The sequence below is a fragment of the Mauremys reevesii genome, linkage group 4 (genome assembly GCF_016161935.1).
Source record: "Mauremys reevesii isolate NIE-2019 linkage group 4, ASM1616193v1, whole genome shotgun sequence".
Lineage (NCBI taxonomy): Eukaryota > Metazoa > Chordata > Testudines > Geoemydidae > Mauremys > Mauremys reevesii.
The window spans coordinates 104,791,093-104,806,280 of NC_052626.1; the positions used below are offsets into that span (position 1 = coordinate 104,791,093).

General features: G+C 44.8%; 1 protein-coding gene across 15 annotated transcripts in view; it reads right to left on the reverse strand.

Annotated features, from left to right (window-relative positions):
* SERGEF (secretion regulating guanine nucleotide exchange factor) overlaps positions 1-15,188 on the reverse strand; it is a 257,753-nt gene that overhangs the window by 186,832 nt on the left and 55,733 nt on the right. For 14 of the 15 annotated variants that reach the window (XM_039536446.1, XM_039536448.1, XM_039536451.1 and 11 more), the window contains exon 9: positions 8,558-8,724. In XM_039536446.1, coding sequence (XP_039392380.1) covers positions 8,558-8,724 — 167 coding nt within the window. Of the gene's footprint in view, positions 1-710; positions 767-8,557; positions 8,725-15,188 lie in introns of those variants that run through there. The other variant, XM_039536458.1, reaches the window with a different exon arrangement.

The window sequence follows — 15,188 nt, forward strand, 5'->3', positions numbered from 1 at the left end:
CTCTAATATATGGACCATGGCTACAAACCTTTACAACATACAATGGAACAAATAAATCCATATGAACTTGTAACAGGGCAGACTCCTCTCCTGTCCTGAGATCCCTCACAAACAGTCAAAGATGTCTTTTGATTGATTATCACCTCTATGAATTTTTATTACCCTCACCAAAAAGGCCCAGTCAGAATCCTGTGCAGCAAGTCTATTTACAGTTTTTCCTAATCCTCAGCTTTTTCTCCACGGAAAGGAAGCAAAAGAGACCTCACCAGTCTGAGACCTTTCTTCCTATGGGCTCTGCTAGCCTTCCCCTTTGCTCTTCCTTCCTGTGTTTTTAACTAGCCTCCCCAGTTGGTAGGATAATTAGCTCCTTAGCTCACCAAACCCCTCTCCCTGCACACTCTGCTTAGGCAATAAAGTTCTCTCCTCCTCCATCAGGCCTTTCCTGGTGGAACTAGATAAGGCTTAAGTGGTCAGAGTGCTGGGTCCACCACTGGCTCTCAGCACTCTGTCGCGGAGCTATGCAGGTAATACGTAACTCTAAGGTCATGAATATGTTATCTTGCCAAGTGTTCATTTTCATTCCATTGCTGACATGTTTTATAAATAAAGCTATGATTAAGATTTTAAGAAATATTTATTGACTTACCATCAGAAGTCACAATATAAACTAGAAGAGTAGTCTGAAGTAGATTTTCTCATATTGGGTATTTATTGAAGTATATTATTCCAAGACATTAGGTTTTCCCTTTATATTGTTTACAGGAGTCTAGAGGCAAAATTCCCCAGGGAGATTTGTCACTTTATCATAGCAGCTGAGATTGTGTACTTTGTAGCTAGAAGCTTGATCACTTGCAAGTACAATATTATTTATATATCTATATAATATAGTGATGTGGGGAAAAATAAAAGCACACGACTTTCAAAGGCCTATGGACGAACAAAGGAATCAATTAGTGCAGCAAAGAGGGTAAAGTATTAACAAAGCCAGCTATACCTAACCGCACAGTAAAATTCACCCCAGACACAGAAGGCCAGTGCAACACACACTGCACCACTAATGCCCTGCACAGGGGAAGTAGCCACATGGGAGTGCTTGCACAATCCCTACACACCACGGGAAAGGTCTCCACACTGGCTCCCTCAAGGGGGCAGGGCAGGGTCATGGGAGCCACACAACAGGCCCAGGAGCAGCTACTCCAGCTGATAGGGTATTCTCAGTCTCCAGCCCTGAGATGCGTGGTAGAACCCCTGCATACTCCATTACTACACTGGCTTGGATGGGGTGGACTAAGCACACAGCCATTCATTTGATGGTGACAGTGTAAAGCAGCAAGTCATTTTTTCACTTCACTGCTCTAATTTTTCTTTTCATTAAGAAACTCCAGTGCTCACTGCCCTGAACAGCTACAAACTAGCAGAACTTCCTTTAGTGAGATTAGAGCTACAATCAGAATGTGGCTGTATGTGAAGGCAATTCTTTATTCCCAGAGAGAAAATATCCCTTCTTCCTTTCAATTTAGTGAAAGCCATTTAGTCAGATATAATGACTTCTTCTCAGTCAGTTTATTGCTTACTGTGAATGTTCGCTGCAATGAATGACATGCAAAACATATCACAAACAGTAAAAGAGTAGCTATTAAGACCAAAAATACCAGACAAGCTGGAGAAGCATTTTGAGAAGAAGAAAATGATCAACTAGATCTTTGTAACATTCACTAAACAGAGAGGCTAATCAAATTTCAGTCCATTTGTATTTAATCTCCATTTGTCCTTTCATCTCAAGAGCAATGGATATGAATGTACATCATGCAATAAACGAATCAGATATACCTAAGAGACCCAATCAAGGACCCCATACAACACAAAAGCACCTCATGCGTAATGCCACACAACTGATTTCAGCACAAACTTGAAATTTCTTCTCAGTGACTTATTCTGCACAGAAAGGGAAATAATATATTTATCTGCAATATAATTATTCAGTTGATTTAAACACATGATGCTTCATGATTCCAATACAGATACTAACTCTTTATAAGCTTAAGCTATCACTGAAAGAAGTAAACCCTTTAAAACTGCTGGACAGTCATTGTGCTGCTGTAAGATTGTCCTTTTTATTGATTTGTGTGTCATTGTTTATATTGAAAGAAGAAAAAAGAAAAAGATTTTGCTTATAGTTCCCAAGAACAATATTTCCAAGTGAATACATGTAATGGAATTAAGCTACATTAAAGTAACATATGGTTCACTCAGAAACAAGGAGATTTTCAGTCCAGACTGATATGGCATCATGAATATTTACAAGACAGAACAATCACCACCCCTTGCAGGAGAAAGTAGTAGGTCAACCACATGAGTAGAGGCAACAAGCTGCATAGTAGGGATTACAGTCCGCATTAAGGACAGGAGAGCAGCCTTAAATGACAATAAAAAGCAAACTTATTTATGTTTGGCCCTGAGTATTATCTGAACACAATTTTCCCCTTGTATTTTTAAACGATGCTAACTCAAGTCAATAAGCAACCAGCAGATTATAGCCCTGCCAAAAATTCATTTCAGTCAATTTTATATAAACTTACAAACAGGGCTGGCTCCAAGTTTTTTGCCGCCCCAAGCAAAAAAATGTTCCTGTGCCCTCCCAGCCCCGCCCCAACTCCGCCCCTTCCCCACCCCATTCCAACCCCTTCCCCAAATCCCCAGCCCCACCTCCTCCCCAGGCACACCGCATTCCCCTCCTACCCCTCCCTCCCAGGCAAGCCTGGGAGGGAAGGGGGAGAAGCAGAGCGGTGGCGTGCTCGGGGGAGCAGGCGGCAGTGGAGGGGAGGTGAGCTGGGGGGGCAGTTCCTCTGCCCCCCCCACAGGGTTACTTCCTGCGTCCCTCCCCGTGCCCCTCACCACCGTAGCTCGCCTCCGCTCAGGGCACTGATTAACATGAACTCAAATTCCCAGCCTAAGAGTATAACATTAGTAAGGATGAACTGAACAGAAGCACATGCTGGACGATAATTGGAGTCAAATGGAAAAGCAGATGTCTACAACCATTCAATTCCCCGGGTCAGAGGTGAAGTTTGTTGCTGTTTATGAATTACTGTACATCTAGGTATTGTCGCTTTCATTGATTTGGGCATTTAGAACCTATCGCCCCAAAGAACTACAAGCAACCAAACATCTTAACTATCTCAGGTACTTAGTGCCTTGCAATCTTTAATGTATCTATTGTCACACCAATCCTAAGAGGTAGGCCAGTGTTATTATCCCCATTTTACAGATGGGGAACTCAGGGACAGAGAGAACAAGTCACAAAGGAAGTCTATGGTGAAGCAGGGAATTTACTCCTGGGGGAATTCTGCGCCACTATGCATGTGCAGAATTCATATCCCCTGCAGATTTCTTTGCATCCCCACAGAAAAATGACTGTGACAGGGAAGCAAAGGAAAGCTGCAAGAGCAGTCACGCAGCACTCCCTAGCTGCGCAAGTACATTGTTTCAGGCACCTGGAGCAGCCAGCAGAGAGGTAAATCACCACAGCGCTGTGGATACTCCAGCCAGTGGCTCCTACCTTGAGCCAAGATCAGTTGCTAGTTGTGGCTGCGCTGAAGGCAGAAGAGGACGGGACTTCCCCTTCCCCTGCAAAGAGTGGCTGGGGCTGTGTCAGATTCACTCCCAGAAACTTCTCCCAGTGGCAGGAAGCTCAGCATCCTCCCCTGCTTCCTGTCCCCATCACTCCTCAGCTGCAGGAGGAGGGGTCATTGTAGAGGGAGCTGCTCCCCCATCTGTCCAACTCCCGTGCATCTGGACCTCCGAGACACCCCTGCCAAGCCTCACCCTGTATGCCCAGAACCCCCCTAGCCTTCCATACCCGAATCCCACCCTATTGAACTTCAACCACTGCATCTGGAGCCCCCTGCATCCAGACACCCTGCCTCCGGACCCCCACCCCTGCACCCAGACCACCCCCTAATGAGCTCCCTGCACTCAAACACCCAACCTGACAAGCCCCACCCCCCCGCACCACCGTGAGCCCCCACATCCAGACCCCCACACCACTGACCCCCAATTAGCTGCACCCAGACCCCCACCCCACCAAACCCCACTCTCCCAGCACCCAGACACCCTGCTGAGACCCCCACACCCAGACCCCTACACTGAGCCCCAACCACTTTCACCTGGAAGCCCCTGCAGAGTCCCATTGCCCCTGCACCTGGAACACACACACCCCCAACAAGCCTCTGTGCATCCAGATCCTCCCCACACCTAGACCCCCCCCACTGAGCTACCTGCCTCCAGATTGTCTCACACAGAATCTTCTCACCCCACACCTGGATCCCCCCCACACTGAGCCCCTCCATGCTTGGATCCTGCCTGGTTAAGCCTCCCTGCCCCACACTTAATGTGCCTGGCTCAGAGGGGCAGGGCTCCAGGGTGTTTTTCTGGGGCAAACCCAGGCCCTGTGCTGTGTCAGGGTCGGGTGCTGCCTCACCAGTGAGTCCGTGTCCCTGGGGTGGAGGGTGGGAAGGCTTCAGGGTGATCTCCCAGCTTCGTGCAACCAGTGGCTTGTGCTCCCCACTGTCATGCTGGAGCCTCTGCATTTATTTATTGACAAATAAAACTTGCAGAGTGCAGATTTTTAAAATATTGTGTGCAGAATTTTTAGGCACAGAATGCCCTCATGAGTAGGAATTAAACCCAAGTTTTCTAAATCCCAGACAAGCACCCTATTTACTGCAACTTCCTTCTTCCCTCTGTCTGGTGTGATGCTCACACTGCAATTTGCACTTTAAATTAAGATGTAAATCTTATAGGTAGACTGCAGACTCCTCCTGATTGAGATCTCTACGCATTACCCATAATACATATAAAAGTTAATAGTAATAATGTTGTGCATGGTCTAGTGGTTAGAGCAAAGGACTTTGAGCTAGGACTCAGTTTTTATTCCTGGTTCTGCCACTACTTGCTATCATAAACATAAAGAAAAGGGTAGCATAAAATCCCCCGTTGCAGCTGTACTGAATTGCTTTACCTGTAAGGGGTTAAGAAGCTCAAAAAACCTGGTTGGCACCTGACCAGAAGGACCAATAAGGAAAGAAGATACTTTCAAATCTGCGGGGGGAGGTTCTTGTTTGTGCTCTCTTTGTTTGTTCCCTTTCCCGACAGAGAGAGAGATCAGGCAGGTAAAACATCTCCTGAAATGATCCATCTAAGATTACAAACATTTTAAGTAAGGCAAGGAAATGAGTTAGATTATCTTTTGTTTTACCTTGTGAATTTTCCTTGTGATAAAAGGTAGTTTTATTCCCTTTTTGTAACTGTGAAGTTGAGTCCAGAGGGGAATCCTCTGTGTTTTAAATCTTTTTATTACCCTGTAAAGTTACCTTTCATCCTGATTTTGCAGGTTTGATTCTTTTACCCTTTTTTTAAATAAAGTTCTTCCTTTAAGAACCTGATTGATTTTCAGTGTCCTAGAGACAAAGGGTCTGGTCAGTATTCACAAGCCTCCCCAGGAAAGGAGGCAAAGGGGATTAGGGGAATATTTTAGGGGAATGGGGACTCCAAGTGACCTTTTTCCTGAATTTTTTTGTAAATCACTTGGTGGTGGCAGCAACACCGTCCAAGGACAAGGAAAGGAATTGTACCTTGGGGAAGTTTTAACCTAAGATGGTAAAATATAAGCTTAGGGGGTCTTTCATGTGGGTCCCCATATCTGTACCCCAGAGTTCAGAGTGGGGAGTGAACCCTGACACTTGCTGTCTGGTCTTACACAAGTCACTTTACTTTTTTGCCTCAGTCTACCCATGAAATGAGGGTAATGATAGATATCACCTCATTGGGGTGTTGCGAGGCTTCATGGAGGCGTGTGACATGCTTTGAAATCCTGAGATGAAAAGCACTCTATAATAATATGTTGCATTGTATTGTAGCACCCAGAAGCTATTGGACAAATAGCTAGTTTCATATTTTCCAAAGCCTTTACACTACCTGCAATTACAGAAAGGTATAATTTGGTGCTTAACTAGATTATTTGTACAATATTTTCCCATGGACGTTGTGACAAATGCCATGCTTTGGTAGCCTGGAATATTCAGAAACTACTATACTGAGATACAACAGATGCTATGGACACATGGGATATTCAAAGACTATCATATCAACTTTATAAATGTATGTATTTTTGAGGGCTGGCTAGTGATTGCACTCCTGGCTAAATGAGGAAATTAAAACATTTTCTATAGGACCCAAAGTCACTTGCAGGGGGTGGGAAGAGAGAATGCAAATTCTTAGTGTCAGTTTCACTCCCCAGAGGCAATAATATATATACTAGTTCGATCTGGTAAAAAATGTTAAACTGTACGAAGAAACAGCTTCACTCATACACGATTCAAGAACTGACATAAAACTCTGACCGAGAGACACAGACCCTGTGAAAAGGGCCTTTATCGGGGTCTCCATGAAGAAGACGGGTGACTGGTAAGACAAGACCTGCATATAAGCTTTTTATTGTTTTTAAGGTATGATTCATTGGTAATGCTTTTGTTCTGCATAGTACTTTGTTTTATAAAAGCAGGCAGTCACTGGTTAACTGTATCATTGCCCCTGAGAAAATAGGACTGCAGGTTCTGAACTAAAGTCAGAGCTGCTGAGGTAATCACAGTGAATCACAGGAGTCTGCAGTCTAACTCCCTGGTCCGTAGGGAGTGGATAGCAGGATCCCACCCTAAGAAAAGTGATAGCTAGAGGATAGAGCCCTAAGTGTAGTCACCCAAGAAGATCATGAAGGGGTGCAGTTACTTTGGGGACTGTGACAGTCATTACTAGAAAAACTCTCATTATTCTAAAATGGTAATGCTACTGAAGATATTGGCTATTACCAAGATTTTCATGTTTAACAATAGCTCCAGCTTTTGTTCTACAAGACCTAATAATTTCCAGGAATTTCAAGATTCGCACTGTTTGATTTAGTACAGAAGGCTAGTTTTCCGCCTAATCTTTCTATTTCAGTGGCTGCAGCACCAACGTACTCCTTAAACAGTGTCAAATTTTCCAAGCTCTTTCTTTGTTAACAGTTTAACTCTGACTCCTGTAAGTTTGACTGTTCAGTTTCATCAAAAATAAGTCTACTACTCTTTTCAAAAGTCCTCGTTGACGGTATTGACATCCAACCTCTGAGAAATTCTCTATCATTTAGGGCCTGATCTAAAGCCCACTAAAGTCAATGGGAGTCTTTCCAATGATGTCAAGGGACTATGAATCATGTGCTTAGAGATCTTCAATTCCATTCAAATGACAGTCTACTTGTCATACTGTGTAACTTCATTTTTTCCAGTTATACTAATGTACCGTATTTTCCGGCGTATAAGACGACTTTCTATACTAAAAAACAACCCCCAAAAATCGGGGGTCGTCTTATATGCCGGGTATAAACAGCGGGCAGCCCAGAGCCCTCTGATTCCCGGCTGCGGCTGGGATTTAAAAGGCTCTGTGCTCCCAGCCGCAGCGGGCAGCCCAGAGCCCTCTGATTCCCGGCCGCGGCTGGGATTTAAAAGGCTCTGATTCCCGGCCGCGGCTGGGATTTAAAAGGCTCTGTGCTCCCAGCCGCAGCGGGCAGCCCAGAGCCCTCTGATTCCCGGCCGCGGCTGGGATTTAAAAGGCTCTGGGCTCCCCGCCGCACTCCCGGCCGCGGCTGGGATTTAAAAGGCTCTGGGCTCCCTGCCACAGCGGGCAGCCCAGAGCCCTCTGATTCCCGGCTGCGGCTGGGATTTAAAAGGCTATGGGCTCCCCGCCGCAGCGGGCAGCCCAGAGCCCTCTGACTCCCCGCCACGGCTGGGATTTAAAAGGCTCTGGGTTCCCCGCCGCAGCGGGCAGCCCAGAGCCCTCTGATTCCCAGCCGCGGCTGGGATTTAAAAGGCTCTGGGCTCCCCCCCTGGGAAGGGGGGGGTCGTCTTATACGGCGAGTATAGGCCAAAACCTATGTTTTAACTGTAAAATTAGGGGGTCATCTTATACGCCCAGTCGCCTTATACGCCGGAAAATATGGTATCTGTCCCTTCTGGATTCAGCTACACCATTAAAGGAAGGTTGTTTCTTATTTCGAAACTAAAAACACTATTGCCTTAAGAGTGAAACTCAATATGAGCAACACGGTGTTAAATGCGGGAAGGTCACAGGTTAAACTGTAGCATATTCAGATTTCTTCAGAAGAAAGCAACACTGAAAACAGTTAGGCTAATACCTAATCTGTTACACCGTATTACAGGGGCAACTACATCCTCTTCAAATTTGACATCTAAAGAAGATACTAAATCTAAAGCAATCTTTTTGCTAATGAAAACTCCAATCCCTCATTCACTGCTTCTACCAAGAACAAACTTGTTTCAGAACACAATGATTATTTAAGAATTACAAATAATTGAATCAAATTAAATTTGGAGTACTTGAGTGGGAGGGAAGGGCTGGTTTTGCTTCATTTTGAAGAAAGTTTTTTCAGGAGATGATTCTGAGCATCTTGACTTGTGCAAAGAGGGGAAATTCTAAAGCTGAGAAAAGGACATTTTTCCCTTACCTGAGATGCTCCAGAGAGGCAAGGCACTGAAACTGGCACATTAGACAACTGCTCCAAATGCTGCTCAGATGATCTCTGCACCTCCTGTCTTTGTCCATCGTGAACCACTGCACTCCTTCCGAGTTGCCCATAGTCTGCTCTACCCCACGTGAAGACCTTGCCAGTTTCTAAATACAAACACACCGTTATTGGTTATTTCTCCATTACAGCCAGACAGTGTTTGGAACGCTAATTTCAAAACTAGAACAACCGACTCTATGTACTGTTTACTGCACCCTACCTAAAAGCTCAGAGAACACAATAGTGAAAAAGTGAGGAATCTACTTACTCTTTGGAGCATGAGGAGAGAAAAAGGTATTAAAATGTAGCTGAGAAACTCATTGCAATTACCCAAATTTCAATATTTAGTTTTCAAACAGAAATGCCATGTCTGATGAGGCATGGATTGTACATGGAATTGTCTCAGTAAATCTGCATCCTCTAGATGCACTGTATAGAATTTTTATACGTATTTGTTTTACAAAAGAAACCTTTTTGTTTTGTTTTAAGAGATACACACATAAAATAGCTTACATTAAATTCCAAGAGATTTTCTTTCCATCCCAATATTTGGCACAGAGACATCCGGTGTCCCTGTATTTAGCATAAGGTTTATGTCTCCTTCAGAGAAGATACCTTCTGCCACAAGCTTCTGTTAGCTGCAGAATAATGGTTGTTTCTGCATGGTGACTGATGATGGGGGAATAGTGCCACAAGATGCCCTGGGTGTCCCTAGCCTCTGATTGCCTGAAGCTGAGAGTGGACAACAGGGGATGGATCACCCAATGATTGGCCAATGCCAGGTGCTTCAGAGGGAATGAACAGAACAGGCATTGCTGGAAGACAAGATTCTGGGCTAGCAGGACCAGTGTGCCTTTAAGTGAAGCGTCTGGGGAAAATCTCAGCTCTGTGAGCAAAAGCTGTTACATATCTTTCCCACATCAAGGGGAAGGTGAACTTTATTAATGACCTAACAGTACAGATCCCTGTGCGGTGCGCGACAGTATAATTTGGGGTTTATACTCCAGCAAGGGTGCACGTTGGAGGAGCTGGGAAATTGGCTGTTGCCTCCTGCCTGTCTTTGAATAGCTTAGGTAAAGCACTCAGGTAGCGCAGTGTGCGTGCGTGGCGCCACCAGCGATCACGTTGGGTGATAACAGGGCATGGAGAGGCTGGCTGGAATCATCAACAAAGCAGTGTTAGTTAGACCAGCAAAGCTGGCAGATTAAGAGGCACAGCTGTTCCCACAGCTCCCAGACTGCACCCGGGGGTGACAACCCATCACAGTGGGTTTATAGTAAGCATGCTTGTCATGATTGAAACCTGTATGCCTTTTCCTAAATAGGCTGAAGGATGCAAGAAAGTTAACAAGAGCAAGGGCAGAAAAGGTGGGGGAGTTGCGTTGTATGTAAGAGAGCAGTATGACTGCTCAGAGCTCCGGTATGAAACTGCAGAAAAACCTGAGAGTCTCTGGATTAAATTTAGAAGTATGAACAACAAGGGTAATGTCGTGGTGGGAGTCTGCTACAGACCACCAGACCAGGGGGATGAGGTGGACGAGGCTTTCTTCCAGCAACTAACAGAAGTTGCTAGATCACAGGCCCTGGTTCTCATGGGTGACTTTAATCACCCTGAAATCTGCTGGGAGAGCAATACAGCGGTGCACAGACAATCCAGGAAGTTTCTGGAAAGTGTAGGGGACAATTTCCTGGTGCAAGTGCTGGAGGAACCAACTAGGGGAAAAGTTCTTCTTGACCTGCTGCTCACAAACAGGGAAGAAATAGTAGAGGAAGCAATAGTGGATGGGAACCTGGGAGGCAGTGACCATGAGATGGTCGAGTTCAGGATCCTGACACAAGGAAAAAAGGAAAGCAGTAGAATAGAGACCCTGGACTTCAAAAAAGCAGACTTTGACTCCCTCAGGGAACTGATGGGCAAGGTCCCCTGGGAGAATAACATGACGGGGAAAGGAGTCGAGGAAAGCTGGCTGTATTTTAAAGAATCCTTATTGAGGTTGCAGGAACAAACCATCCCGATGTGTAGGAAGAAAAGTAAATATGGCAGGCGACCAGCTTGGCTTAACAGTGAAATCCTTGCTCGTCTTAAACACAAAAAAACAGCTTACAAGAAGTGGAAGATTGGACAAATAACCAGGGAGGAGTATAAAAGTATTGCTCAGGCATGCAGGTGTGAAATTAGGAAGGCCAAATCACACTTGGAGTTGCAGCTAGCCAGAGATGTTAGGAGTAACAAGAAGGGTTTCTTTAGGTATGTTAGCAACAGGAAGAAAGTCAAGGAAAGTGTGGGCCCCTTGCTGAATGAGGGAGGGAACCTAGTGACGGAGGATGTGGAGAAAGCTAGTGTACTCAATGCTTTTTTTGCCTCTGTCTTCACAGACAAGGTCAGCTCCCAGACAGCTGCACTCTGCAGCACAGTATGGGGAGGAGGTGACCAGCTCTCTGTGGAGAAGGAAGTAGTTCAGCACAAGTCCATGGGGCCGGATGCGCTGCATCCGAGGGTGCTAAAGGAGTTGGCCGATGAGATTGCAGAGCCATTGGCCATTATCTTTGAAAAATCATGGCGATCGGGGGAGGTCCCGGACGACTGGAAAAAAGCTAATGTAGTGCCCATCTTTAAAAAAGGGAAGAAGGAAGATCCAGGGAACTACAGGCCAGTCAGTCTCACCTCAGTCCCTGGAAAAATCATGGAACAGTTCCTCAAAGAATCAATTCTGAACCACTTAAAGGAGGGGAAAGTGATCAGGAACAGTCAGCATGGATTCACCAAGGGCAAGTCATGCCTGACTAACCTAATTGCCTTCTATGATGAGATAACCAGCTCTGTGGATGAGGGGAAAGCAGTGGATGTGCTATTTCTGGACTTTAGCAAAGCTTTTGATACAGTCTCCCACAGTATTCCTGCCAGCAAGTTAAAGAAGTATGGGCTGGATGAATGGACGGTGAGGTGGATAGAAAACTGGCTAGATGGTCAGGCTCAACGGGTAGTGATCAATGGTTCCATGTCTAGTTGGCAGCCGGTATCAAGTGGAGTGCCCCAAGGGTCGATGCTGGGGCCAGTTTTATTCAATATCTTCATTAACGATCTAGAGGATGGTGTGGACTGCACCCTTAGCAAGTTTGCAGATGACACTAAACTGGGAGGAGTGGTTGATACGCTGGAGGGTAGGGATAGGATACAGAGGGACCTAGACAAATTAGAGGATTGGGCCAAAAGAAATATGATGAGGTTCAACAAGGACAAGTGCAGAGTCCTGCACTTAGGACGGAAGAATCCCATTCACTGTTACAGACTAGGGACCGAATGGCTGGGCAGCAGTTCTGCAGAAAAGAACCTAGGGGTTACGGTGGACGAAAAGCTGAATATGAGTCAACAGTGTGCCCTTGTTGCCAAGAAGGCTAATGGCATTTTGGGTTGTATAAGTAGGGGCATTTCCAGCAGATCGAGGGACGTGATCATTCCCCTCTACTCAGCACTGGTGAGGCCTCATTTGGAGTACTGTGTCCAGTTTTGGGCCCCACACTACAAGAAGGATGTGGATAAATTGGAGAGAGTCCAGCGGAGGGCAACAAAAATGATTAGGGGGCTGGAGCACATGACTTATGAGGAGAGGCTGAGGGAACTGGGATTGTTTAGTCTGCAGAAGAGAAGAATGAGGGGGGATTTGATAGCTGCTTTCAACTACCTGAAAGGGGGTTCCAAAGAGGATGGATCTAGACTGTTCTCAGTGGTAGAAGATGACAGAACAAGGAGTAATGGTCTCAAGTTGCAGAGGGGGAGGTTTAGGTTGGACATTAGGAAAAACTTTTTCACTAGTAGGGTGGTGAAGCACTGGAATGGGTTACCTAGGGAGGTGGTGGAATCTCCTTCCTTAGAGGTTTTTAAGGTCAGGCTTGACAAAGCCCTGGCTGGGATGATTTAGTTGGGTTTGGTCCTGCTTTGAGCAGGGGGTTGGACTAGATGACCTCCTGAGGTCCCTTCCAACCCTGAGATTCTATGAAGTCCAGATCATATTAGATCATTTTAGAAATAATGTAAAGGCTGTTGGTAAGACAAAGAGAATCCCTACTGTACGGCTGCTTTGATACATACCTGAAACATTTTTAGCAACTATATTTTTAAACATATGGTATATCCTAATAAACAATCTGATACTGAGGGCTAGTCTACACTAGAAAAGTTTTGCTGGTCTAGCTATACCAGGAGATCTATATGGGCAAACCCTCCCAGTGAAGACACAGGTTATACCGGCTTTTGCAGGTACAGCTTATACCCGTTCCCCCAAACAAAATCAGCTACACCAGCAAAAGCACTTTTTTTTTACAACTGTGTCTACAATAGGGCTTTTGCCAATATAAAAATGTCATTAAAAAAAAATCACATCCCAAACCATTATTATACTGGTAAAAACTTTAAGTATAGACCTGGACTTAGGCTCTGATCCTACAATTGACAGTACACAAGTGGACTACTGTCCCCCACGCAGAGTCCCATTCACTGTAATGGGGCTAAGCAAGGGCAGAGCCTTTCACCCACATGCTCTCACCTTATCCAACACCTCCCTTTTGCTGATGACGCAGCAGTGACAACCCACACAGAAGCTCATCTCCAAAACCTTATAGTCAGTTTTCCCAAAGCCTGCCAAGACTTTGGGCTTACCATAAGCTAAAAAAGATTAACATAATGTTGAGGAAGCACCTTCCATCAAGATCAACAACTATGAACTTGAAGTGGTGAACACAGTCAACCTTTCACTTGAAATGGAATTCAACATCCGCACTGGAAAAGCCACCACAACAACGTCTAGAATAAGCAAGAGGAGATGGCAAAACAACTAACTGACAGAACACACAAAGATCTGTGTGTATTGTGGGTGTGTTATCAGCACACTTTTGTATGGGAGCGAGACATGGACCTGATACTCTCATCAGGAAAAGAGGCTCAACAGCTTCCATATGTGTTGCCTTCGATGAATCTTTGGCATCTCCTGGAGGGACAGAGTCACCAACACTGAAGTGCTCGAGCAGCCCAGCATACCCAGCATGCAAACACTTCTCAAACAGAGATGCCTCCGCTGGGTTGGGCATGTGTGCAAATGAATGATGGGGTGCATCCCAAAGGACATCCTCTACAGTGAATTGGCATCTGGGAAAAGACCCAAAAGACACCCAGAATTGCATTTCAAGGATGTGTGCAAGTGAGACCTCAAAGAAATGGACACGGATGTGGACAACTGGGAAGATCACACTCAAGACCACAGCCTTTGGAGACAAGAGCTTAACAAAGGTCTCCAGAGTTACGAGAGGAAGCCACCCAGCTTAGCAGAGGAGAAACGAGCTTGCAGAAGGCAGCGCCCAAAGGATCAAAACACCATCTTTAAATGTGATGGATGCGGCAGAGATTGTCTCTCTCAAGTGGGGTTCTTCAGCCAGAGCTGCCATAAAACCAACTGAGTAAATTATTTACTTCTCAGGGGCACATACTCATGGTCTCTCAAGACTGAAGGATGCCTACTACTTATCTTTTATGGGAATGAGTTCCATAATCCCGCTTCAGAGCCTAAGAACATTCTGTCTCCCATAGTCACAACTCCTCCATTGGTTTACAATTTTACTGCAGAATGTTGCTACCATGTGAACTGCATTAAATATTCTATACAGTATGTTCTCTATAGAATATTGATCAACATTTCATAGCAACAAAAAAAATTCAACCTGAGGCAGAGACAAAGCATGGAAAATTCCAGCCCGAGAAGTTAAAGTCTGTCAAAGTTATAAGCATTGGGTTATGATAGAAAGTGTTAGGCACTCTTAACAAGAGGCATTGCTATTCTGTCACCTATAACAGAGGGTATTTAATAATGGCCTAAAAATATATATTATATTAGTCACATAGAATAAGAGGCTGAGGGATGAATTACTTAAGAATTAAAGGTGACATAACAAGGAATATTGATCTAAAATTAGAAAAGGACAATTTTTAATTACAAGTTAAGAAAACACTTCTAGCACAGTGAGTCAATTAGACAATGGAGTACATTTAACAAGGTGGGTTGCTAAGGCATCAGAATTTGATGTTCAAGAACAGACAAGATAAAAAGAATTAGCACATAGAAGACAATCCTGAAATTTGTCGGACGGGACGCAGAACACCATGCTGGAAGTCCTTTCCACCTCTATCAAAACACTGACAGTGTTTACTAAGAGCTTGATCCTTCAAGGTGCTCAGCACTCTGACCCTAATCCATGAAAGCACTTAAGATCATGCTTAACTATGAACATGTGAGTAGTTCCACTGACATCAGCAGAATTATATATGTGCTTAAAGTTAAGCACATGCTGCATTGGATCAGGACAGACTGCTCATCAGCGTGCAGGGACTGGATCCCAAGTCAGAAACAATGGGCTTAATTGTGTAACTTTAGGGTGTCATGTTTTAAGTGAAACTAATATCCAAACCAATAGACCAGATAACTTGTTTTTTTACCATTTTCATGTATGCTTTTATCTGGTCCATGTTGAAATTAATATTATATTATTCATGGTGTTTTATGTATCAGTAGAAATCTGCCTTC